The 27,398-nt window shown below is 44.2% G+C and overlaps 1 protein-coding gene across 4 annotated transcripts; it reads right to left on the minus strand.

The window, feature by feature from the left end:
* Window positions 1–186: 186 nt before the first annotated feature.
* LOC133128229 (A-kinase anchor protein 7) lies at window positions 187–27,398 on the minus strand. Of its 4 annotated transcripts, XM_061241605.1 has the most exons (9): window positions 26,381–27,398; window positions 24,314–24,463; window positions 23,541–23,686; window positions 22,675–22,811; window positions 21,823–21,983; window positions 21,022–21,134; window positions 19,509–19,656; window positions 3,237–3,272; window positions 1,361–2,466 (listed from the first exon to the last, which is right to left on the minus strand). In XM_061241605.1, exons 1-9 carry the CDS (start codon window positions 26,724–26,726, stop codon window positions 2,273–2,275), a joined length of 1,431 nt encoding a protein of 476 aa, XP_061097589.1. In that variant the 5' UTR covers window positions 26,727–27,398; the 3' UTR covers window positions 1,361–2,272. The 4 variants fall into 4 exon arrangements, with proteins under 4 accessions (XP_061097588.1, XP_061097589.1, XP_061097590.1 ...); XM_061241604.1 differs by lacking the exon at window positions 3,237–3,272 and having other exon boundaries at window positions 187–1,497; XM_061241606.1 differs by lacking the exon at window positions 3,237–3,272.

The following is a 27,398-nucleotide window of genomic DNA, read 5'->3' on the forward strand; positions in this document are numbered from 1 at the left end:
CCCTGCTGAGGCACTGAACTTCAATCCCTGGATAAGACTGCTGGCCAGACCCATGTAGCCCCATATTTAACCCAGCAGTGATAGGCTACATTTCTGTTGAGTCCATAGCTTATTTGATGCAACTTACCTCCCGTCCTTTGGTGAGATGTACCGTAGGGTAAAATAGCCAACTCATTGACTTGCCCATTTTATGCAATCGATTTATTTGGCAGACACAGTCATCCGATGCAACTTACAAAGCATCTTCACGAACAGGTGGTAGCCCGCTAACAACAAAGGCTACTTTGAAGAATGTTCTAGACAAGGTGATTTCATCGATCCGACTGGCGGAACTCGGAGGACGGGCTTGACGGCAGTCAGTGTCAGATGCCAGGACTTCCTGTTCCCTTTGGCACAAGGGGCCAGGCTCCGACAGTGTGGCTTTTAAGAGACTGTGAGTTGTGTGTTTTTTTGGGGGTTTTTTAAAACCAAAAAACGAATTTCATGTCCCAGGCTTTTTTTCTGCTTGCTTTTTTGACATGAAAAGAAGAACTTCACAAGCACACTTCAGTCGGCTCTCATCACACTGAAAGCCCCATGGAAACACTGAAAGGGGAGCTCTCAGTTTTTCCTACTCCCCTGTTACCTCACTGTCTGTATCTCATTACTTCAAACACACAGAGGATGGCCACATTTAACCTTACTTATTTCTTTTCTTTTTTTCCCCAACTAAAGTCTTGAAGGGAGTCAATTCGTAAGACAATAAATGACAAAATGACAAAAATCAAACATGGCATCATTACTGGAATCATATCCTTCTGATTTTATTCCCCCTCACCTCTTCAATGCGGCTAATTACAACACACACAATCTGCACCAGCTACGCCTGGTTTACTTTAGTAAAAACCTTTTGTGAATCCCCAAAATGAACCACAGCGACAGCACACATCGCAGTATCAAATGACACAGTGAGACAAAGCATAGTTTAAGGTTCCGGTGAACTTATGCAAAGTAGTAAATAATGTTTCAAATCATGTTTTCAAGTGCAAGGTTATAACACAAGATCTGTAATCATATTCATTTCATAAGGCCACTTTGGAAGTGGTAATTTGAGGATCTTCTTTACTACAAGCATGAAAAAATAGTGTATTTTTGTAGCCAACCAACGGGTGTCTTTTCCCCACAGCATATAAAATTAAATGTCTTTTAAAAACGAACAAAAACAATGGTGGATTCAAATGATCTTTAAAGGACCTCTCATGTCTAGTGAATGCTCCGTTTCATTGGCAGACAGTGAGGTCTGTGCTTCTACCTCCCTTCCGGGTGGAGTGCAGATGTCGCCGCCCTGGTGGTCAGCGTTGGGCATGGCTTGCCCCGTGGCAGCTGTGAGTTCCTGGATGATCCTGGCCCGGACCGCCGGCTGAGACAAAAGAGCTTTTATCCCGTCCAGCCTCCTCGAGAGACTCCCCGTTTGCGTTTGCAACGCTTTCCTAAAGAAGCCCGAGTCATGCTTCGCCCCTAAGAAAAAAAAAAAAAAAAAAAAAGAGACAACGTCCTCCGGTTTAAAACTCAAAAGGTTATTCCTCCAACCCCCTTCGTTACACGTGAGAAATCTGGCCTGTGGGACCACCCTCTCTCTCACACACGCGCACACACACGCACAGCTTGAGCAAAAGCCAGGGTGTAAACATGTTTCGCAGCGTGCTCTAGGTCCGGAGTGCTCCCCGGTAGCACTTAGCACGTTAGCGATGTGGATGCTGAATGCAGTTGATTCTGTAGTGATTTTTAGCTGAGTGGAGCTCCCGATTGTCTTTACGCCACGCGGCGCTGGCAGTGGAGGTGCCGCCGCAGACAAAAGCCCGGTCAAGGGACAATGCCGGCGGGAGTAGAGTTGCTGAAACCCCTCCGTCACCGAACCATGACCTGGAGGGGTGTCTGAAGCCCTTCGGCCAGGATGACAGGGGTCCTTCCACCACCTTCTGTATGAATTCCATCAAAGTTTATATCGCTCCCAGGGACCCGTGGAAAACAACAAACAAAAACAAACTGAAGGATATTCGTGATTTCAAACTAACTGAAACGGAAACGGTCGGGGCAGGGGTACGTAGGTGGCATCGGAGTGCTTGAAGCGCGCCGACAGTAAGACACGTATGGACTCTTCGACACGTCCCCCGATCCCTTTCCCCCCGAAAACACTCCTCTTCGGCGCGGGTCAGTTCGGGCCCCCTGCCCACGGGTGTCCCTGCAGCTCTCGGGGTCGGGGGCCGCCGCCCTGCTCTGAGGCCCCGGTGGCTCACTTGCTGGCGCTGGCATTGAGGTCGGGGCCCTGGGGCTTGGACTGGTCCCCGGGCTCCCCGGGGCCCCCGGCGCTCTGCTTCGTCTCCTCCATGTACTGCTGCACGGCGCGGAGGACCGCGTCCTCCACCAGCCTCTTACTCAGCCTCAGAAGCTCCTCGTCGTCAGGCCCCGGCACCACCTTCTTGTCACCTACACAACGACACCATCACAACAGACCAGGGTCACTCGCCTACCACAAGGCCACCGGCGACTGCAAAGGTTTAGAGAGCTGGCTCTGCAGCTCCAAGGCCGCTGGTTTCTTTCCCACGAGGGGGGGCTGCCATTTTTAGCAAGGAGGTACTTAATTTGAATACCTTCAGTAAATATCCAGCTGTATAAATGGGTGGTGTGTAAGTAATGTAAACTGTGTAAAACACCCAGGATAAAAGCAGCTAAAATGTGATGTTATGTAAATGTCATCTGCGGCTCCAAGCAACTGCCCGCTGTTTGGACACGCCTACTGTAAATATACGCTCAACGCTCTGCTTGAGCACTGTACACCTGATGCTCGTCCAAACACATAGGGCAGATCTATATCTATGAGCAGGATGTCGGTAGCTGCTATACTCATGCAATGTGAAACTGAGGCGCTCGTGAAGCACAAAGAAGCTATTGTCTGACTGACAAAATATTTTGAAATTATCAGCTCTGCATCAACCCAACGCTGAAAACAAAGCAGTGTTGCTCATTGTAATGTGAAGGATAACAGAGTGAAGATGGAAAACGCAAATGACATGATGGTGACAAGATGCTTTGGCGGAGACCCTGAGCATTGAGCCTTGGGCTTTAGTTTCAGCTGTTGGAATTGGTGCAGTCAGCCTGTGGTGTTGTCCATGCGGTTAGCTACACAATGCTACGTCTGTGCTAAGAGCATGAGAGGAAACACCACAGTGGAGCTCAAACACACGAGAGACACGTACTTGTCCGAGCAGCGCGGGAAGTGCCCTGAATAAGATCTGCAAGACAAATAATATCCATTTCACAACCACAGAATGCATCAGCACAAATGGAAATAAAAATAAATTAATCAGCAACTTTCTTTTAATCCGATCAAATTATCAAATCAGATGTCACCAATAAGAAACTGTGGCTGGATGGAATTAATGTGTTCGTTATTCACTGTTGATTTAGTTACAGTGGTGACATCAAACACAGTGATTGGTGAACATGCTGTGATCAGTTATTTTATGTAGGAAGCTGAAGGCGTTGATTGGCCTTTCAGAGAGACATTGAATGGCTTAATTTAACGATTACCCCCAGCTTCGCCTTGTGACAAACAGCCGGGCTGCCTGCTACTCCAAAGTCATTAACATTTCCACAAGCGGGCAGTAATTAGTTCTGTTGGAAGTGCCAAAATAACAGCCTTTTGATTCATGGCATACTGGGAACCCAAAAGTCAACGGTGCGGCTTTAGGGGAAACTGAGAGCGGAAAAATCAGAGGGTGTAAGACAACTAGACAAGGATTCTAGCACTAAAACCGTGAACTAGGTTGCCTGCAAATGGATGCCACTTTGCTCCTTGGACTTTGGCGGGATGTCGTTGTCCAGTGCGTGTTGACGCGCTGGATATTAATCGGATGAGAAGGCGATAAGAAACGCACACGCTGCATCCGGGCGACAGTGGGCTGGGGGGGCCGGGCGGGGTGGGCACTGTGCAGCCGCGTCGAATTAATGCGCGCAACGCTGTTCTCTAGAGCGAGAGTCTTTGACACACCCGGCACCCACAACGATTTGTTGCGCTGTAATAATCATAACGTTCAAATGCGGAACAAAGGATGAATTAGCCTATATTTCACTCGCTGGTGTTAGAAAGCTAGCTGTCCGCTTATATAACCATATGAGCCGTAAACGCGGCTCTTTGTCTGTGATTTATCTGAGAGGAGAGATAGCCCTGGAGCACAGGACACGGAGGATAACTTTTAACTGTTTAAACCCAGGGCGGTCTCGCCTTATCCGTAGCCAGGATTCGAGCATTTGGGTCAGGTGCAGACCAGTCATGTGATCTCTGATTTGGCAGGGACCAGATGAGACCCCCACCGACTCCTGCCACCGATACCGGCTTATGTTTAGCACGGATTCTGGCAAATCCCTTATTAATGTAGGGTCTTTCCTCAGCCTAACAGTGCTTCCCGAGAGGAACCGACGAGGCCATTAGCGAGATCCTGTGGTCTCCTCCTTAATTTCAGGGCTAGCTGAGGAGAGTGGGACACTTTCAGTGCCCTTTCAGGTACTGGACAGTAATTTCTGCAAATTACCGCCAGGACAGACCTCGATACAGTATGAAACTGTATAAATAATCAGTGGAAAGGCCTTGGGAAGTGGCTTTGACGAACACACATTTGATGCTTTTGGCACGGCAGACTGCAGCTGTAGATTTTTATTCATTTACATAACATGGCCTTAGCTTTCAGAGCCACTCGCGCATCCCCTTGATGTAAATCCTTTTATAGCAAATCCATAAGCCCGGGGTTTGTGTGCATTCCCATTTAAAAAGCCACGATTGTTCCGCATTCTTCTGTAAACACGCAGTAAGGTCTCCGAGATCAATTCAACTGGATTCTACCCACGTGCCAAAGACGACCCAGGCTAACACTTCTTAACTTGGAGTTTATAACTAGTAGTATACATATTACTTTTGAAAAATGAAAAGTGCTTCATAGATAAAGTGCATTCGTCTTCTTATTTTTATTATTATTAGTAGTAGTAGTAGTAGTAGTAGTAGTAGTAACCGTAGCAGCCGCATTTGTAGTAGTAGAAGTAGAAGGAGGAAGAGGCCATGCCGCCCTGAAAAACATGTATCAATATGAATGGGCTCCTCTTCCAGTTCCACCCCAAATTTCTTACTACTGTACATACTGAAAATAGAAGTCTTTAGTAAGAGTAAGAACAGTTTAAGTGTATCCGCCTGTATCAGACAGTGTGGCACGTGCGTTAGCGTAGACAGCGAGGTGAGCTAAAGGTCAGGTGTCCAGGGCAGCAGGTGTGGGCCCACAGGGGCCTCCCCAACACGGACGCACAACACAGGACAGCGCCCCCGCTGCCATCAGCCGCGGCCCAGCATGCACTGCGTGCCACTCGTAGCGACCGCATGTGAGACAGACGGGTCAGGCCGGGGAGCGCAAACACCTTGGCTACGGCTGCACGCCGTTCGCTCAACTGGTTGTATGTGATGCACGCGTGAGCGTATGGTGCGATTGCAGAGCAGGAAAAATGGACAATGGAATGATCATTAAAAATACATGCAGGATCGATGATGTGAAGGAAAGGTAGAGAGGTAGACGATCCCACTCGATACAGTGTGTGGGAGCACGTGTCAACATTCAGCTGTACAAAGCACCCGCCAACCCCCCTACTCTTCCCCCCTCCTCCTGAGCAGGAGCACTGTCTGACCGTGCCCCCCCGCCCCACCCCACCGCTGAGATTTCTGAATCTCACTGCCATTATTTGGCACTGCGGGAGCTGTCTGATCCCAGCAGAACAACAGACAGGCCCCTGTATTTGAAAACACTGCCACTGTTTCACACAGCAAGCAGCAGGACAAATGTCCCCCCTATGGGCTGAATTCTGGCACACAAACAGACGCATACACACACACACCAAATCAAACCCTCTCAATCAAACCGACTCCTCCTATCCCTCCTTATTCTCTGCCTTTCTCTCACTCACTCTCTCCCCTCTTTCTTCCCCCCCCTCTCTCTCACTCACTCTCCCCCTTCCTATCTCTCCCCCCTCTCACTCCCTTTCCCATTCCTCCCTCTCTCTTTTTCTCTCTCCCCCACCCTCCCATCACACCAGCCAGAACTGGGGCATACATGACAGGCTCTCTGACTGCAGCCTAGCCCCACAGGCAAGAAAGCACCGCTCTGGGTCTCTCCCTCCCCCCTTCTCTCCCTCCCCCCCTCTATCTCTCTCTCCCTCGCCCCTTCCCTCTCTCCATCTCCCTCTCCCTCAGAGAGAATTACAGTGGGAACATTTCCGCCTGGTTCCTTTATGGCCAAAACTCCTCTCCTCCACTCCACTTGTGTGCTCCCGCTACACAGAGCTAACGTGCTGCATTGCTCATTGTTAGAAGGGCACTTACCTCACAGAGACTCTCCAAACAAACACATGCACTTTCCCACACAACTCACAAGTCCCTGGTTTTGCACACGGCGGTACGTGAATCGGGTTTTCTGATGTTCCGTGGCATTCACGGCTAATTATATGCTCACCTACTCTGCGCTGCAAAGACAGACAAAGCGTTATTTAATTAACATACTGTCTGAGTCTCGCTTTCCCTCAGAGTGTGCACACAACAAACACACACACAGACCAGACAGACACACACACACACACACACACAGACACAAAAGCTGCCCTCGTCCTCCCGACTCCAGCAGTAAATCGGCCTCGGTCCCCACAAGTCAGCGTGTCCCCACGACACTGGTCTGCAGCCAGCCCGGTCCGCCCCGGCTCACGGCTCACGGCTCACTTACTGATCTTCTCCTCCGCTCGGGTAAAGGGAAAGCAGCACAACTGCCCCATGACGGCGCGCGGAACGGCCGCTCTGCTCCGCGTGCCTCCCCTCTCTCCCTCTCTCTCTCTCTCTCTCTTTCGCTCTCTCCCCCGCTCTCCCCTTCCCTTCCCCCGGTGGAGACGGGCGTGCTGTAGAGTCCAGGAGCGGCGGTCCTAACGGCGACTCCACACTGCCTGAGAGGGAGCGAATGGCTTGCCGCTGCGCCCGGTCTACTGTGACAAAGGGGAGGGGGGAGACTGTGTGTGTGTCTGTGTGTGTGTGTGTGTGCGCGCGTGTGGGCGTGCACGCATGTCTGCGCGTGTGTGCGGACTCCTCCCCCCCCCACCCCCTCGCTGCTCGGCGCGTTCGCTGGCAGCGGGCTGTCCGGCTCTTTCGTTTGCTGATCTCTGAGCTGAGCCAGAACGGGACGCGCTCCCGTTTCTCCCGGTTCGGATTAGCCCTCTCCCTCCCCACACGGGGCAGCCTGATCCCAGGACAAGCCTCTCCCCCTTCTGCTGAACACACACCTAGAGACGCACGCCCCCACGCCCAGATTCAAAACTAAAATTTCTCAATGAGGACAGAAATAACTTGTGCCGGGAAAGCTACCGTTTTTGGCTTAAGGCTTTTATAAAACAAAATCTCATTACAAAGAGCAGCTGGACTGTGACTTTATTGTTTTGCCCCATAAAAAGAGCTATCCTAGAGAACATACCTGATAGACTCCTGACAAGATAATACATATACACAGGTAACATAATCTGTCTGTACCCTGTCTGTACAAATTGTTCTGTTGTCCATATTAAAATTTATCAGTAATAGTCATGATTTTTCTTATTATTCTTAAAAAATTTTATTTGGCTGATGTTTTTATCTAAAGCGACTTACAGTTGATTAGACTAAGCAGGAGACAACCCCCCTGCAGCAATGCGGGGTTAAGGGCCTTGCTCAATAGCCCAACAGCTGTGCAGATCTTATCATGGCTACACCAGGGATCAAACCACTAACCTTGCAGGTCCCTACACTGAATGCCAACACCATGGTGACAAATATGAAGCACATAAAAATTGAATCTTAAGTGGTCCCTTTATCTATGGTTATCATCTCTTCAATAAATGATAACCTTTAAGGTTAGCTATGACTGTCCCACCTAATGTTGATAATGATGCACTGGCACAGCTCGAGGAAAGACAATATTTGTCCAACCTTGACTGGGGCTACACCCCATCAGATATCTAATTATCCTCGTATTTCTTTTTCTCCCTCCTTGTCGCACCGGATCTGGGAACACGACACGCTAACAACGGCATTACATGAACTACTCTCGAGCCTCGAGACCGAACGTGGCATCGATTAGAAGGAGGGGGAAAAAAAAGACAATCAGGCAGAAAACAAACGAGTGGAGATAAGACCATGTTTCCCTGTGTCAAACTGCTGGAGCGGCGTGTAAACACGCTATGAGTCTGTCTGTGATGACAGCCCCCTCGCTCCAAGCTAGCATGAAATTCTGCACCTGAGCTGATGCTCATCTCCGCTTAACCCTCCCCAAATTGGATTGGGTCCCAGGTGCACTTCATTTTGCACAGGGTACTGGTATACAGGTACATGCAAGGCAGCCATCAGGCAATTGTATGGCCCAATTTGGCCTGGTGACTCTGGAGAAGCCTCCCTCACATGCATTCTGCCGCAAGCTGAACAGTCCCAGGGGAGTCTAAATTTACCCCTCTTTAACAGAACCAATAGTGCCAAGATAATCTTTGCAAATAACATCTGCTGTACCAAATCCAGACAACTGTGTCAATTCTTCCAATGATATTTCAACACAAAACAGGGTATGTAATTGTCTAAATAACCTGGATTTTTGCATCGACTGGTTGAAGATGTGTAGAACAGATAATATCCGAAGAATATATGGAAATATTAAATGTTCTATAAGCTGAGTTATACCTATACTCATCTATGGATATGTTGTGCAACAGAATTATCCCCATGTATTGAGTGTTCAGGTCAGGCGGAATACACAATCATCTTCCAAAGAGATTTTCTGGTTTGAGCAAGGAACAATGCTGAGATTGGTGACAGACACTGATCAGGAAATGAAAAATGGACGTGGTGGGGCTAATGGAAAAACACAAGCTTTCACTCTGAAAACAGGATTTAGTGCCAGCAGATTTAATAACTCAAACGCACAGCCAAATCAATAGAACTGTACGTTTAATATCCGCAAACTAGGCAACATCACAGTGCACAATGTCTCCTAGACCAAGCACAAAAAACGAATCGGGGAGAGGTCAGCTGCTATTCTGTAAGTGACATTTTTCATTTTTCGCTCTGTCTGTTCATAACACCTGCTTCAGCTGTTCAGCTTAGAGAGATCGATAGCAATCAACTGCATGATTGGCACAATGATAGAGCAGGAGACGGGGGCTTCATAAACACCCAGTTATTTATCTGAACCAAACAGAATTCGTAATGATAAGGTCCGTCATCTTGGACCTCGTTCACCAGATGCTCCTCCTCGAGCTCAGACGGTGAAGTGATTGTTCTGTTTAGAGGTTGCGAAGGGTAAGGGGTCAGATAGAAGCCAGGTCACCGATTTGAACAATGCACTTCTGACCAGAAGGCTTCCTACCCGTGGATGTTTACTAAGGAGTTCAATATCGACCAGTAATAAAATCAACGTTTTCTTCAAACTTTCAGGGAGCCAGACATAATAAAATGGTGTAAACAAAATATTTACCCATTACAAGAGCCAGATTGATTTCTCTTTAAAAAAATACAGAAACAGAAAAAGGAATCACATAAAGAAAAAAACTGAAAGGGCTGCAACTAAGCGATATATCACCCAAACATTACTGCCCAGGTTCAAGATGTAGCCACATTTTGTGTAATATAGGCCATTTTACAGTATAAATTATTTAATTTAAAAACGCACCACACTATATGCATGCAGTTAAATATACAAAAAAATGTAATAAAATACAACAGCTGATTGTTGATATGTCCAAACTACATTTGAAGGAGTTACCTATTAAAATCCTATGGCCAGAAATCCCATGTACAGAGGCAACTATTATAATGCCACAGAATATTTTCGCATCTTTTTGTGAACAGCGTTTTCTAAGGCCTATCTTGGATCTCAGGCATGAGTTTATTCACTTGGCGAAAGGTCGGCTCAGCTGGGCTGTGAAGCTATTACTCTATATCAGAGCTTGATGGATGAGATGCACTGATAAACAGCTGAAAACAGCAGATAACCTTTGCTATTTCACCGCCCGTTTTCGCTAACAATACTTAATTTGCTTTTCAATTTCGCACCGGGAAAATTACTTTCAAGTCGCAAAGCTGTCGCACAACGCGTTTCCGTGTCCATGGAAATCTCTCCCGACAGAATGGATTTGTCAGCTCACAAACTTATTTATTTACGAGAACACAAATCCAACTCCTGGGGAATTTCTATTACCACATAATTTACAGTTACAGTTATTTAGCTGACACTTTTACAAAAGCAACTTAGGGGGTCTAAGGGTATAGAGACAAGGCTATAGGCCGCCCCACACACTGTTTGCGTATTGTTAATCAAACGACCCAAAATTGCTCGCCATTGTATAGTGTTCACTTTGGTGTCATTTCAGGTGAGGTTTTTATACATTTTTGGGATAGAGAGATGAGTGCCACCAACTGGTCATCCATGAAAATAACATCGGTCACATCTTTGATGTCCACTCTATTTATTGCATCCAATGAGCTGTATCCCCCTGCAGTTTTCTTTCCGTGAACTAATGCAGTGTGGCTCTGAACCGGAAAATTATTTCCTGGAAAAGGCTCAAATTGAAGCCATACGGTTTCGATGGCAATACAGCTAGAGCCTTTATACTGGGAGAAATATTTTTTCCCCATTGTTATGCAGTTGTTAGAAATACAAAACCACTGATTATGAAACCGATGTTAATAGTCAATCTAAAAAGAAATGTTTTTTTTATTTTTTATGAGAAGATTCTTCTGCTCATTGTAATATGCCTCATTTTAAGCTATGTATGCGTGTATGCATGTGCATATTTATGTAGAATCTCAATCTGCACAGAACAACCAGTTTTATGTTTATTTAAATGCGTCTCTTGGATTTAATTATTTCTGCATGATGAATTATTATTGTCAGTGTTCCACCAATTCCACCCACTATTAGACAGAGTGAGCAAACATGAAGATACGTGCTCATTCCAGAATCAGCCTCTTCTAATTGAAAACATGCAGAGAATAGAAAACTATGGGACACGTGTGCTCTTCCGCAAGGCACGGTTTGAATGTCACTCCAAAATGAATTCATTTTACTGGGGGCCATACTAAAACTGTCTGATCATTTGTCACCGTTCCCAATCTCTTTATAGCAAATGTGGATGAAAGCAGAGGTCATCTGTGCCTGAACTAGGGTAAAATGCATATACTGTACAATAAGATGTTCCTTCCTGTGTCTCCCACAGAGAGAAATCTAATCAGAGAGGATTACACTGTTCACGTGGTGCAGCTATGGGATTACAGTGACTGTTAAAGACAACAGCCATTAAGATTTTAAAACGGAAAATATCCATATACTGTACATCAAAACAGAAGCATGAAAATAAGGGCATTATTACATTATGCAGATTAACTAGAATAATTCTAGTTATGGAAAAGTATGTCACTCAAATACATCACTCGAAAAACTGCAGGAAATCATCAGGGAAACATCAGAATTACAGATTTAGAAAATTTCCCTCAAAAACCAATTTGGTAAATGTATCCTTTGGGGAAGTTTCAGCCAAAGTCATATTTTCATTGATTTGAGTGGACATGTCGCCTATTAGAAGAGAGAGACCAAAAACTTGCTGCCCAAATTCCTCCAATTAAATACATGCTGCATTGTAAAACTAGATGTATTAGAGTATGTTGTAAATGTACAAATGATACTCACAATTAAAATGAAAAAAAGGAAAAAAAATACAGCTGAGTGCTGTGTTTCTGAATTGGAGTCATAGGCTCAAAAGGGCAATATCAGTTCCTCCACATTTCAAAAATGCCTATGTGTAAATTTGCATAATTATGCAGAAGACGAGTCACTTGAGGTTCTTTAAAACCAGCTATTTAAGTTTCAGATACCTTTCATTTAAAACAAACAAGCCTCATGAATATTAATTCATGCACAAAAACATGTTTGAAACATTCTTCGGTTTAAAATTGTGATACTTCCATGTGGCCTGTGTTGGCTGAATATTTTTCCGGTTTAACATTAAAGGTATATATACTACAGTATAACATAACATGGGCATAGGATTTCACAGCGTAAAATGGCAGGAGTGGCAGGAGTTCAAACAATCAGAAAAAATGGTTTTCTGTGGTGGATTTGTGATGAATCCTGACAATGACAATCGTGCTCCTTCACTCCACCCTTTGGAGAGATGGAAAAACTGAGGAGCACTGTAGTTTAAATGAGAAGTATAAAGCATGTCCTAAGAGCAATGGCTGAGAATCAAACTCAAACAAATCTAACTCAAACCCCCTTCAAACTGAGCATACACAACTTGCTCCAATGACGTCATATCTGCAGAAATATTCCTAACAAAGTGCAAAATACTTTCCATTCAAAGGAATGGGACGCATGAAACGGAGCATTTGATTTGTGACATCTCGCCATTTTCACAAGCCACTGGTGTTCCCAGGTCTAGCGGCACTATTATTTATAACATCCAATGGTTTTAACAAAAAGAGTGTTTACCTAGGCCAGGTTTACATAGCCTTTCTAGACTGCACCTTTTCAGTAGCAATTACAGCATTCATGCCAATGCTCTGGTATCTGATCCGATGTCAAGACCTGCATTTCTCACTCGGTGAAAAACGCACACAAACACACAATTATTTTTTCAGCTATTGGAACAAGGGTTGATAGGAATGTATGATGAAAACGTCTGTAATCTTGTGATCAAGCAATTTATGTGGCTTCATATCAGATCCCTCAAAAATATGTAAGCATTATGAGAATTAATTCCTTGCATGCTAAATGCAGGTGTGCCAATTTAGTAAACATGGACCGCCACCCTGCTGTGTGCAGTGATGATCCACCATCCCCCTCCCTAATTGTGTGTGATAGCTTCCTAATTTATATCCATTAGCATCTTCAGATAGTCCGTTTCACTTCTGAATACCCAACTAACTGCAGGATCTATGTGACACAAAGTCCCGAAATAACTGCATAATTTGTGGTCAAAACAATCCCGCAAATGATCAACAACAAAGATGTCCAAATGGGTTCAGCATAATCGCGCTGTTTTGTGGATTTGAGGATTTTTGAGCTTTTCCGAGTTGACATGCGGCCAAAGTCCAGGCCTGTGTCTAACAGCTGCTGTTCATCTTTGGCTCTTGTAGATCCTGCAGGCTCTCATTGCCTGCCAGTGTTGAGCATAACTAATTTAACCATAAATTTGACTATACATCTCTCCCAAGTTCTGGGATTTTATTGGATTGTTGTTGAATGGGTGTCAGTGGGAATAGACATTATTGTGCTCATCTTGTACTTTTGAAAAAAATTCAAATAAGTCCTGATTTTCTTGTAAAAATAAATAAATAAAAATCCTTACTGCAGTAATTTTATATGGTAAAGGATTTGGCACCCAGTTCTCAAGTTCATTACTATAACAGCAAAGGTCTTAGTGCATTATGTGCATCAAGGGTTTCAAATGTAACTTTCATTTAATTTTAATACCTGATCAATCAAACTTAATTTTGATTGCTCAGGTACTACTGCTGATTTTGTCTTGCTGATATTTCTATTAAAGGGATCAAATGATGTGCTAAACTGTTTCTAGTGAAAAATTAGAGGTTCCTCCATAGACTGGATGAAAACCAACAGATCCAAACAAACGGTTCCAAGTCCCCATGGTGCAGTTAGAGGTGATTAATGACCAAGTGGCAGAACAAACCAAGGTCATAAACAATGAGAGAGATAGAGGGATAGAGAGAAAGAGAAATAGAGAGGGAGACAGAGAGAGAGAGGGCAAGAGAGTGTTCATGCGAGTTTGTGAGAGAAAATCATAATGCATCACTTGTGCATTCAAAGTTTATTTTATTACACAAACAATGTGACACTGTACACCATATTGACTTTTCAATGAATAAAGATAATTTCTCAGAGAACCACAAATATAAATTGTATAAAGTGCAGAATGACAAATGACAAACAAATAGTCTAAACTTAATCCAGCCTGTAATTTCAGCGTTTAAGTGAGTGTCAGCATGCGCACAACGAAACGCACACACGCACGTACGCACATTCACACTCACACAGACATGCGCGTACGTACACACACACACACACACACACACACACACACACACCTCATGCAGCGGTCTAAAATGAGCAGTAAGGGCAGACCACAGATCTTGCCTTTTCCTTCTTTGGCGTTTGCTGCAGGAAAAGGGGTTTAAAGAAGCCTGGTGGCTTCAGCTCCCCTGATGGGCAGGCGGTCACCATGGTGCCAGACCAATGTTTCACAGCGGGTGGAGCCCCTGCTGCCCTTCACACCGGTTCTAACCGGTTCTGACACTCGGCCAGCTACAACTGGCCACACAGGCCAATTATCCCAGATCACAAGGTCTGCTCGGAACCCCGGCCTGCCTGTCGTTTGTGACCTGCGGTGCGATTCGCCACCTGCGACAGAGGGAGGGGCCTACACTGCCCCTCCAAAGAGCCCAACCGGCCCCTGCTTCGACACTACACTAAAACGGGCTCGCTCGATTACTCCACACAATTTTCACTATTTTACACAGTTCAATTTTCAACCACACCTGCATGTAACCATGTTCCTGTTACCGACCCTGAACTTTTAAATGTATTATTATGTAATGTAACATTATCTTTTATAAATGTGATTTGTAAGGGAGCCTTTCAAGTTGTTGTGAAAATGGACAAACTATGCAATGAACTGAACTGAAAGGCATGAGACACGAACAGTGATTCAGTCATACCTACCACTACATTTATATCCGATCATTGAAATATCATCTGCAGTCTCTCTGGTGTAGGAATGTGAATCCAAGAATATTTATAGAACTTGCCTGGGCGGTGTAGCCTATTTCTGTGATTCGTAAAACGGTGTGCACTTTGTGGCAATATTGAATTCTATCGACTTGCGGTCCTTGTTCTAGCACCATCTGAGTCAGAAGTACCATTATCTCATCCAACTGGAGCGGCTCCAACAACACGTTTAGTACCACACAAATTCAATCAGATTCTTTTTGCCATGAGCGATTCTCTGAAGCTGAATGCTAAATGTTTTATAAAGACAGCCAAATATAAGCTTTGCGCCAAGACTGACCAAGGCTCTTCAATTTATACTCGCTAATTGTATCCATTACTATATTCACAAAGCACAATTTGCCAAAACTTACACTTACGTAAATCAGTTACAGATTCCAGACCACAATGGAAATGAAATATATGCAATAGATTGAATATTATATATACTCACAGCAGAGCACAAAATATATTCCTACATATGAAAGCAGGAATAATGTTCATATATACCCATATGCTGTGAAATGCCATAATATCTTCATAATATGCAATTTCAAAATACTGTCAGTATATTCCATTCCAGGGAAACAAACAGCGTGATACCTGGTCAAGACTCATACACATCTATCAGCAGGGGGTTTAACGATATGCCATACATCTACACCAATGATGTCACTGCCGCATACCACGGGTAGCCTACATTCTCTTTCCAATATCAGCACAATGTCTGCTAACAGCTCAGCAGGGTCATTCTGGGCACTGAAATGCTACTGGCAGTGAGGGAGCTAAGGGTGCATGACGCTCTGCGTTTGGCGGGGGACTATGGTAGTGCACTTAGCCATCTGCTTCTAAATCCATTCAAAATGCAGGAAAGAATGCTATTACATTCAACAAAAGGGGAAGCTGACCTGGTAATGACTGCTAGGTGAAAAATAAAGAAATAAAATAAATGTGCCATCCACAATCAGCCTCATTGTGGTAGCCTAATGCTGCCATTGCCATTGGGGAGAAAACCTGAAAATGCCTTTCTCTGAAATACACACAAAGGAAATATAATTGAAGAAAATGCTGTGAATGCCCTTATTTCGTGAGGCAGAAATGGAAGCCTAACTGGTTTAGAGCTTGCTGAGGTCCCTTCTCTTCTAATGCACCTTTATTTGGCTGTTGGAGCATGCCTGAGAGTGCCATTGGCATGCAGAGAGAGAGCCCTTAAATCCCACTGCCATCCATCTAAATGGTCTCGTAAGGTCTCGCTGACGGAGGATTAAATCGTTTCCTGTCGTCTGGAAGCTGGCCTTTAGGTCTCCGCCGGCTGTGTCAATAGCGCGGGGGGAATAAAGGGGTTGTTTTCGTGGGCCGAGACTAACGGTGGGCGACAGGCAGTGCACATGAATTACCGCGCTCGTTCCCACGCGGCCGGCATGGCTCTGTCTCCTCCGTCTCGGTCCGATAACGGCCAGACAGCGCCACTGTCCTTTGAGTTCCGGCGTAGGCTAATGCGCGTCCTGTTTGTTTTTCAGATTTCACAACGAAAACAGTGCATTCAGCCGCGGCTAATTCGGCTTCTGGCGCGGGTTTTTACGGCTCGTCGACTATTTTTTGGAGGCGTCTCTCAAATTCGCAGTAATTGTTTTCATGCCATTTAATGTCACCTGTCAAGAACTGACTCATTGTTTACATTTCTGCTTAAATACACTGCCATAAAAAACGCACATCCGCAGGACAACGGTCCAAGTGAGGTGAAACTTTTCTCTTCATTTTGATGATCCAGACAAAACAAAGGCAGCAATACCACATAATAAGATGGTCTGTATTTTCCTTCTGTGACCACTAGAGGTCTCCCAACAGCAGCCGGTATTCGAAAATGACAGCGATAATCTAGAAATAGTTTAACCACCCCAAACGAAATATTGTCTGTAATCATTTGAATGAAAAGCATTCACAAGTTGCGCCTAAAAATTGTATTTTAATATTTAAATGAAACCTTTCAGTAACATTTTAATATGAAAGATTTTTCATTTTGTGTTACAAATGCATAATGTCACCCAATTTAATTTTGGAATCCCACCTATGAAGAATAATTAAGACAGAAATAGCATCCATTGTGCCAGATGGTAATGTGTTCCCTTAAATTACTTGTACACCACAGGACAACCAGTCAAATTAATGTCCTCATGAATTTTTATTTTTAACTAATTTAACAACCACCTGGCAGACAAAAGAAATTAGACAAAACGGGAGACTGTGTACTGTCAAAAAAGGTGTCTGTTCTACATGCATGACACATAGCACCTTGTGCACAGAAAATTAATCACGGTAGCTCCTGAAAAACGACTATCGGTGATATTAATGCGGGAGGAAATGCAATACAAAAAGGTCTGTGCTGTGTCATATGACGAACAACGCTGCCCCTAGTGGTAAAGAGGCGCAACTGCATGTCACAGGATTGACACAGGAATTGTAGTACTCAGTGGTATGTTTCAGTTTAATTCAATCTAGAAACCAATTTGTAATTAGTAGCTTCAGCTGTATCTATGCAACACACAACTTCTAAACTATACATTCCAATGCTGTAAAAGGTTTCTCAGTGATATTTCATTATTTACTTCTTACACCATCAATCTCCAGTTCTTACACTCCAATTTCAACCCTGTTTGAGGGTTTTTCTCCTACTAGGGAGTAATTTACCTCATATGCTATTTGGGGGCTTAGGGCTGATATTATTTGAATTGAACCCCACATTTTTAGATTTACCTTCCCAGAAACATATATTTTTATCTCAAAGCATCTGCACTTTCCAAGCATTATTCAAATGTACCATTGCTTTCAAACAAACAATTACTTCATCTATCATATTTACTATGCATTGTTTTGGACCTTTTTTGCAATTCATGAAATAAACCGAAAATGGATTAATGAAATGAAAATGCCCATGAAGTTCTATGACAAATTCCTAATTGACTTTCAATCGACTTCTTGATTTTTTTTTTACATTCGTTTACATAAGACAATAAGCAAAATGTCTCTCAAATGTCTTAATTTGCTAAACCTAGCTATTTATTAAACACATGCTTTCAGACACTTTTTGCCGTTTACATTTCAACAGATGCTCCTGGTACACCTGACGAAAAGCAGTACAGAAGCAAAATCAGGCGTGTCTAATCTAGTCCAAAAGGGCCAGTGTGGGTGCAGGTTTTTGTTTTTGTTTTTAGCATTCCACCCGATTCTCCTCATCAAGGTCTTGATTGAAGACCATGGTTCATTAATTCATTCGTTGATCACTGCGCTGGGCTAAAACTAAAATTGCACACACATCAGCCCTTTTCGGACAAGATCGGACACCCCCGATCTATACTCTTCTGAAAAATACTGCCCCTGTGGTCAAATAAATGCACATCATTGCACCCTGACACAATGACTGTGCAAGCTGCCATACTTCATTAGCAATTACAGGAGCAGTATAAATTAAGCTTCTTGTTTTAAAGGAACCCCTTTTCCGGGTTTAAACTGGGCTGAACAAGCATGCACAGGTATCCACAACAAGCATAATTACACCAGGAGCAGCTCTAATTACACTAGGGGGGTGATGATCCAACTCTTTATTTCCTTCCCCCCCCGACACCCAGGTCACCACACAGATCTCTGCCTGCTTGGCTGATCTCTCTGCATGGATGACTTCCCACCACCTGAACTCAACCTTGCCAGAACTGAGCTTCTCTACATCCCTGCTAAGTCTTCTCCGTCAATCGACCTCTCACTGACTGTTGAGGACTTTGTAGTTTCCTCCTCCCGTACGGCAAAGAATCCTGGGTTGACTCTTGATAACTGCCTCACTCTGGCTCCACAAGTATCTGCCAGAACCTGCAGGTTCTTTATGTATAATATACGCCTTATCCGTCATCTCCTGACGGAGAAAGCCACCCAGCTCCTAGTACAGGCGCTCGTCATTTCCCGCCTGGATTACTGCAGCTCCCTCCTAGCCGGTCTCCCAGCATGTGCCATCAAGCCCCTCCAGCTGGTCCAGAATGCTGCAGCCCGCCTGATCACCAGTCAGCCCAGGTCGGCTCATGTCACCCCGCTTGCATACAATCCTTGATCACTCCCTACTCCCCAGCTAGACCACTCCGGTCTGCCAGCTCTGGTCGCCTTATGGTTCCCTCTCTACGTGCACCTGGCGGTCGAGCTGCACGTTCACGCCTGTTTTCTGTTCTGGTTCCTCAGTGGTGGAATGACTTGCCTACCACTGTCAGGACAGCAGAATCCCTCCCTAAAAATGTAAATGTAATGCATTAACCACAGGACTATATTACCCAGCCCTGGGCTCTACTTAACTTTTTCCGCCTCTGCGGAATCCTTCTAGAAAACGCTTTCACTGACGTGGGTGGCAGAGGTACGGACATAGAACCAAGGTGTTGTGAAAAACAATATTGGTTCAGCTCCAATTCCTGCATTAAATCACCCACTTTAAAATATTATTTTTCCAAAAGAATTAGAGATTTGTCACGCTTAATCTATGACCTGTGGTTAGATAGGTGTATAAGCCATTTAAAGATTTTTCAAAAGAAAATGGAGCAAATTTGCTCTTCAGGGCTGAAAATGGTTGACTCTGCCGTACCAGACTAAAGCGACGGGTGGCTGGCGTTAACTCACCAAATGTTACGGAGGTCTCACAGTGGTAGTACCCATCCGGAGTCTTTTTCTTCAACATTGAGCAGAGGTCTAGCCTGGAAACGGTCTCCTCTCCGAAGCTGTGCTGGAGGAAGCTCTCGTAGGCTTCAGGGTCGATCTTCCTTATGCCCTGTGAGAAACGCAGTGAGGCTCATTTTAACTTTTACGTGACGACGCTGGTTTCCCTAGCGCTTTTGCCGTTGTGCGGAAAGGAGGAACATCTCGTATGCTGTCGGTTGGGACTGATAAGGGCAGGAAGCCTGTCGGTCACACGGAGGAGAAGATAAGGGGGGGGAGGGGGACCCCCCATCTCCCCTACAGCCGGTTAGGTCCTCACCTTCTGCCATCCGTGCACAGAGAACGCTACTGTACAGCTAGCTAAGTAGCGCACCAAACACTGCACAACAAAGCACACACTCAGAAACACATTCGCTTTATGTCTGCTGACGGATCAAATTTCATTTTACATTTACTTATTAAGTTAGACTTAGATTTCAAATGTTTCTCACTTCCTGAGCTCACTGAAATGTACTGCATTGGTATTCCATGACAGATGGTGTCACTGGGCATGCTCAAAGATCTGTAATCATGCCTGCAAGCGGTATTACACATTTCTCAAACATGCTACACAGGAGGCGATGGGAAGATGTAGGACGTTACAACCATTTTGAAGGATCGTATGCACAAATGATATCCAATTTATTGCATTTTCAGCATGTTACTACAGTAGAAGACAGCAACTAAAAATGCAAGCCGCTAATATTGATGTTTTTAAAAGTATTTTTTTCAATAACAACCTAACAGGACTATATTACCAATTTAACAAGATGGTTAAGACCGCTGACTTTAAACTGGTTTCTACTGCTACCAATTCCGTTGATTTCATTTCAGATCAGATTTATAACCTTGTTTGTTTATAAAAGCCTGCTTTACTGTAAATCCACTTGCAAATGCATTATACTAATAATATCATACATGGGGTGAAATCCAACTTCAAATGCAGGTAACAAATACAAATCTTCAGTTGTTGCATCACTTTTTTGAGAACTCATAAACAAAACATCTAGCTTGCCAACCTTTATCCTACATTAATAATGACATTTCTTCAGATGAAATATTTGCTCAATTAAAAAGTCATACAGAAGCTGCTCCAGCAAGGATACAACGGTCTAAGATTGTTGCCTTAATAATTATTAAAAGGCAGTTGTCAATTTGAATCCACCGTGTTCAGGTGAACTGCTAATTGGCAGACATTTCAATCCTGCACGTCTCAGCAGAAGCACACTGCATTAGAGAAATCAAACAGCTCACCTGATGGAGAATGACTCAGCTTCTGCATGCAGCACGCTCACACAAATTCAGCACAACATTACCTAGACCTGCTCCGTCATCTCTCCCCTCCGGAGAACAACAAAACTTTGCAGGAAAGGGGGGATGAAGGAGAGGAGGAGAGCGCAGCCGCTCCGCTCTTCCCTGCCCGGATGGGGGACCTCACCTTGCTCCGCAGTTTCGGGGCTCGGGAGAGCTTCATGAAGGTCAGGTGAGGCTTGAAGGCTTTGCCGTCGCCGGACGAGACTCCCCTCTCCTCGAACACCTTCCTCACCGCCTCTGGAGCGGAGAGAGGGAGACAGAGAGACGGGGAGGGGAGGTGAGAACAGCTAGATCCGCGTAGCGTGTAAGGACGGCCAGGAGGGGTGGTTGGCCCGAATGTAAGAGAAGGAGATAATCAATAGGAGATGTGGGGGGTATACAGCAAGCGCCAGGGGACAATCTGATGACCTTAGCTGGCAGTCTCCTCTGCTCCTACAGAAAATAACGAATGGCATCCCCCCTTTACTTCTTGTCACCTGCCTGAAAACAGAGCGAAATACTGCTCAGACAGAAAACACCCTTGAAATTTCACATTAACGCAAATCTGATTCATGTGATGCAGGTGTGCTGTCCGAAACACCAGCAATTTATCAAAAACCTATTTCTGTAGGGTGCTGAATTTAAAAACAGGACCAACACAATTCATCACTGAAATTGACTGGAAAATGTATGTGGTGTTGATTTACCCAGCGTTAAAAGACACGGCCATTCACACGTTAACATTTATATTAGTTATTTAGCTGACACTTTTATCCAAAGCGACTTACAGCTGATTAGACTAACGGCCAATCCCCCCTAGAGCAATGCAGGGTTATGGACCTTGTTTAAGGGCCCAACAGCTGCCACTAGGCACTAGGCTCTAGTCTTCCCACAAGCCTGTATTAAGCCACGTATGGGGGCAGCGGGCGCGGAAGAAAGTACGCACCTGCCACCTCCGTCAGCGTGGAGACGTGGGCACCCTCGGCCAGCTGGACGAAGGCCACCTCGTTCCGGAAGTTTCCGATGCCGAAGAAGGGCAGGACCAGCTCCCGCCCCTGCAGGAGGTCCCGAAACGTCTGCTCCATTTCGGCCACCGCACGCCTCGCCCTGTCGCAGCAAAGAGCCGTCAGTCCACATCCTGTACGCTATACACGCACTTCATATACAGCGAGTACAGTTTCCTTCATTTACATCGAAATCCTCAGTAATTTGCATCAGCTGTTTTTCACTAACAGTGTATGAAACATTAGAAAGCCTTTGTTCTGTGTAAACCCGCTGACATTCATGTTACATCTGCGGCTCAGAGACTGAATTATCATTTTAATTAGAAAATTAGACTGATTATAGATGGTTAATTTTCAGTTCTTCATACACTCAACTCAAAAGGATGTGTCAATATCCAACAGACTTTCTGTGTTACGTTCAACACATTTTGTACTTCTTCTGCGTTACAAAAGTGCAGTTTATGTGTTACAGTGGGAGACTTTTTAAACACAGACCCTGTTGAAAGTAACACAAAATGTATGTTAGAAATGACAGGTTATGTTGTCGAGGACCCGGCCCTAGGCCCTCCTGATGAGAGAGTGACAGAAGATGGGTTAGGCAGGAATGCATTGTTAACCCCTCGCACACGCCAATGGGGTAGGAGTAAAAGCTCCCGTAAGAGGAGAAGTATATGGTACAAGATAAATGTACAACCGTAATGTGCTGTTGTTAACATATCCATTTTGAGAATGTAAGGTGAGGATTGACATGACGAGCCCATGTCTGAGGAGACTGCAGCCACGGAGCCACTCACGCTTCGACTTCCTCTTCGTTGCTCAAGTAGGTCACCAGCAGGGTGATGTGGAGGCTGCCCACGGGGATGAGGGCACGGGAGTATTGCTCGTCCTTCTGCAGCACCAGGTCCTGGACCGCCTGGATCCCATCCCTGATCTAACGATATTTACCTCACGCTATTCTTCCATGTACTGTTACTAATGCCATCACGTCATAAAGAAGCAACCTCGTTTCTCCACAGCCAGACAGCAATGTAATGTCAAATGTAATCATAATGCACCACTAATGTGTCCATCGACTCGATTTATTTGATTTGGCTGAGCTGAAAGTGGCGGACAAAATCTCAGCGGAAGCGTGATGACAAAACTTCCTTTGCGGATAGAAAGGAGAATACTTCATAAATAAATATCTACATTAATGTCATTTTTCAGTGAAGGCTCATATCTGGAAGCCGTTCAGAAACTCTTTGGAGAGAAACAACTATCGAAAGAGACAAACACCACAGGAGGGGGCCATCTGCAGTGGCACTATGAAGGTTCTGAGGTGTGATGTGTCATAACTGATTCAACTGGAGATTTCTACTGTAACATTAATTTTCTATCAGACAGGACAGAGCCACCTATCAGCCTTCACCAATGGGTGTGAAATAAATCTGTACAATAATATTTTAAAATAAACAAAATAAACAAATGTACAGTATTACATCCCAGTTAGTAGCTCTGGATAAGACCATCTGTTAAATAAATCACATTTAAAAATGAACAGATGGAAATGCACAATTTTGAAAACACTCGAGATGCAGAGAACAGCTATGCTAAAGAGAAGAAATAGCATGCTAGCGAGGCTGTCTTGGTTAGATTAAAAACGGGTTACAAAGGCCTGCACCTTTGGGTTAGTGATGGGGATGGAGACAAAGTAGTTTGGGCGCGGCTGTTTTTTCTTCTTCTTCTTATCTCCGTCCTCCTCACTCTCCCCTCGCCCGCTGTCTCCTCTCTTTCGCTTCTTCTCTGAGGGCTTCTCCGAGGTCATAACTACGGGAAACAAAAATAGTGAGGGTACGGGAAGTGTGGTCTGAGGAGATATCGCATCACCGGACAAACCTATGGACAGAGAAAAACTTCCTGACAAAGGGCTAAGGTGCCCACGGTCATGCAGGTTTGACCATGCTGACTAGGAACTTGTCAATTTTGTGACAAGCCTGGAAATGTCGCCCTCTTATCTGTCTGTCCTTGGAAAAGACAGAAACAGACAACAAAACAAGAGCATTATTCAGAACTGCTGGCAGCTGGGGGAAATTTGAATCTAACAGCTGTGGTACAAGGAAGTTCCTAGCATCACTTGGCAAACACACATAATCGCTCGTTACAGAGTTAGAGTTGGACAGGGTGCTTTCAGATAGGCCGAGGAGAAGTCCATTTTGCTCCTCAACTGCCTGCTCTCTGGACTGCTTAAAGTGCAGTGCTATCATCCACCTAGCTTCATCTCAACACTCCAAGGAATTCAAAGCATTTGCAAGCAAAGGTAAGTTTGACAATAGAAGCTTCCAGATTGCAGCCATTAAAAAAAAAAAAAAAACTGCCTAAAACGGACTTTTTTTTCCAGCTTTACTCGTTTCTCCCTTTCTGGTTTTGTCAGATTCTTTGAGTTTCTGTACTTACAGCCAAGATCCTTCCATGTTTCGGCGTTGGCAAATGGAAGCTCTTGGAGAAGGCTGTCGGCACATTCCAACGACTTTGCTTTCGGCTTCCGGCCTCTTACTCTGGCTTTCTTGGGTTTCCTCCGTTCCCTCTTCTTTGAGTCTGAAGGCTCTGATCAAAAACACACAGGGGAGCAAGACACAGGTCACCCCTGGATAGATGCAAAATTGACCTACCAGCAGAGGGCAAAACCTCTGGATATCAATAAAGATGATATCCATTTTTTTTAAAGAATATCTTTATCAGGGTGTCAATTGCTTTAAGAGCTGACTGTAATGATACCCCTTCTCACAATGATAACCAGCTCTGAAGCAGCATATTAATCATAGTGGAGTAGAAGGAAATGGAAAGCAGTAGGCCAAGTATTTTCATAGAAATATACAGATATTAATTTGAAAAATTAAATCTATTTTGGTGTGTGTCTGTTGGGGGGTGGGTGGGTATAGCATACCCATTTACTCCAGTGCCAATATCTGATTAAATTTGGAGGTCAGACCCCCTTCAGTGGCACAAGAGGCAGTGTCTCCACAAATTTACATCTTTCAAAGTAACACTGTTTTATTAGAGACAAATACCGGTTTCCATCATCAAAATCATCTTGCACGATTACCATCTCAAACAGCCATCATCCCAATCCACAATTTTATAGTAGCACGCAAATATAATTAATTTTAAAGCTTGCATGACAGATAAGACTTGATTCTGGTAAACCTAGGCTGTCTGTAAAAGCAGTACATTAGGCAGTAAAATACATCAGAAATTAATCCTTTTCGGAGCACAGGAATACAACGATTCCATCAACATCAAATGCAAAATTAAAGTGAGTGATCTGTTGCTTCCACAATTCATCTGAACTTGTTCAGAATTTGTTGGCTTGTTCCACCAAACGCAGTGTGTAGAGAGTCCAGATGACCTGGTGCATTTGTCACAATCAATCCCGAGACCTCAGAGGAAAACTTCAACTCAGATCATGGCCATCTTTCTGGTCCTAGTGTCAGCATATTTAATCAAAGATATCATTTCAGCACTGTAAATTACTTGAATTCATAAAGCACTCCTTGGTATTGGTCATACATTATCTATGTTCAAACTGTTTTCATGGGAAAGACAATGAGATTTCAAATGTAGGTCAACCAGTTGTTGTAAGAGCGGATTTAAACATGAGCTCAAAGTAAGTGGTATTGCTAGCTTTGGCCAAACAGCTTCATAAATCCTCATGGATAATGCACAAACACAAATGCGTTATGGGTAATGCAGAGAATACATAGGCTGGTTTTTGTTCCCAACTACAACTGCAATCCCACAGCAATTAACAAATTGATCATTTGTTTTAAAGTAAGAACTAATCACACTTTTCCTGATTTGGGGGATTTACCCCCTGTACCTGACTGTCAGAAATAACTATGCATTCCATTAAAAATAATTCACGTTACTCTAAGTTACTGTAACTGTGTCATTAACTGCTTTAATTGATCACTTCTACACTTCTACAAAAGCCAGCACACCCTGCAGCTCACGTTCACCAGGAGTAAGGACCACAGACATGTTTTAAACTGATCAATGAAAGAGTGAGTTGAATCACCTGGCTCCTAATTGCTTTACAAATGATAACGAGCCAAACCTGCATTTTGTTAGCACAAGAGGGTAGATAATCACACTTTTCCTGTTTTGGGGAATTTAAGACAAATTAAAATTTTATTTAAACTATGGGACTGTAATTGGGGAAAAAACATCATACACATGGGTCCTCTAGATAGAGTTTGAAAACCACCGATTTAGATAACCGCATTGGTTCACAGTCACGAAACCATCTCAGATTTACTACACAGTACAATTTCTATATATAGCGCCGCCTACTGAACATAGGGCGCCAAAGCAAATATTCCATTTAAGAATTAATCCCACCGAGCTTGCAGACCCTTTAAGAAGGAACGGTTTCAGTTTCGCGTGATTATTTGGTCCAGTTATGTCCAAAAATGTAGTCAAACTGTCAACTCAATGAAAGCAGCGCTTAAATGCGTAGCTCACCAGGATCGATGCGTGCTTTGCAACATGGTCGAGATTGCAAGCAGTCCTCTTCAGTGGTTATATCCACCAGTGCATTAGGTGCATGTGCAGGCAGGTGGTCACAGTCACGCTCCATACTGGCCTCGACTTCGACAACGTGGATATCCGTCTCAGAGCAGCTAACAGTTTGCGTGCCTGTAAAATGTACCTGTCCTTGAGGTAGTTTAGATAATCCGTAGGATTGACAAACGACCTTTTCTGTCAGATTTACCTGTCCTCCAGGTAACGTGTCAAAGACTCTTTGAAGATTTTGACGAGCTAATTTTGCCGTAATCTTGCGAGTTTGTAAAAGCAGAAGGGGAATCATAACTGGTCTCAAGAACTTCTTGGCCAGCTAACACATTATCTTTCGCAATTCGTATAACGTTAGATTGTGGTTTCGTTTAGTGTTAAAAGCTAGCTAGCTAAAGTCAATGTAGTTCTGCTAAACGTTAGAAGTTAAACCAACAACTGGCTACTTAGCATATTCATAAATTACGTATAGCCTAGCTCGCTTGCAAGCTATTGGTAAATTGGCTACACCAGCTGCGAAATGCAAAAATCTAATATGGTTTCACTGGGCTATCTAGGTAGTCTAGCTGGCTAACACATACGGCTCTCCGACTTCGACGTTTTTAAATAAGCTTTCGCTGTAAAACTAACTGCCTAGCAATAGCTATGGATCAACATTTGTTAGCGTTGCCATTTTACAAATGTTCTGTAGTTGACGGTAGCTATAACGTTAACATTATGTTAGTGTTTTCTTATACAACGGACACTGCTTGCTAGCTAAGTTAGCCAGTTGAGCTAAACATTTTTGCAGAGCTATTTATGCTTTGCTTATGCGTGCAGAACAGAAGTATACCGGCACGCAAGGGGTCGATATTAAGACGACTAGCTCCGTATCCTAGTTCCACTTTCATTACTAAATGTAGCAAAGATTTGCTTGCTAACTTACTCTGGGTACCGCTGCTAGGCTAGCTATATTTGTAAACACACA

The sequence above is a fragment of the Conger conger genome, chromosome 5 (genome assembly GCF_963514075.1).
Source record: "Conger conger chromosome 5, fConCon1.1, whole genome shotgun sequence".
Classification (NCBI taxonomy): domain Eukaryota; kingdom Metazoa; phylum Chordata; class Actinopteri; order Anguilliformes; family Congridae; genus Conger; species Conger conger.

Bases quoted from the DNA above. Each gene is read 5' to 3' on its own strand.
- LOC133128229 (XM_061241604.1), bottom strand. From the start codon at position 26,726: ATGATTCCCCTTCTGCTTTTACAAACTCGCAAGATTACGGCAAAATTA. The intron at 22,812-23,540 runs GTGCAGGCCTTT...AAATATCGTTAG, and splicing joins TCCCCATCACTAACCCAAAG to ATCAGGGATGGGATCCAGGC. The intron at 1,498-19,508 runs GTGAGTTAACGC...TTTTTTTCTTAG, and splicing joins TGAGACCTCCGTAACATTTG to GGGCGAAGCATGACTCGGGC.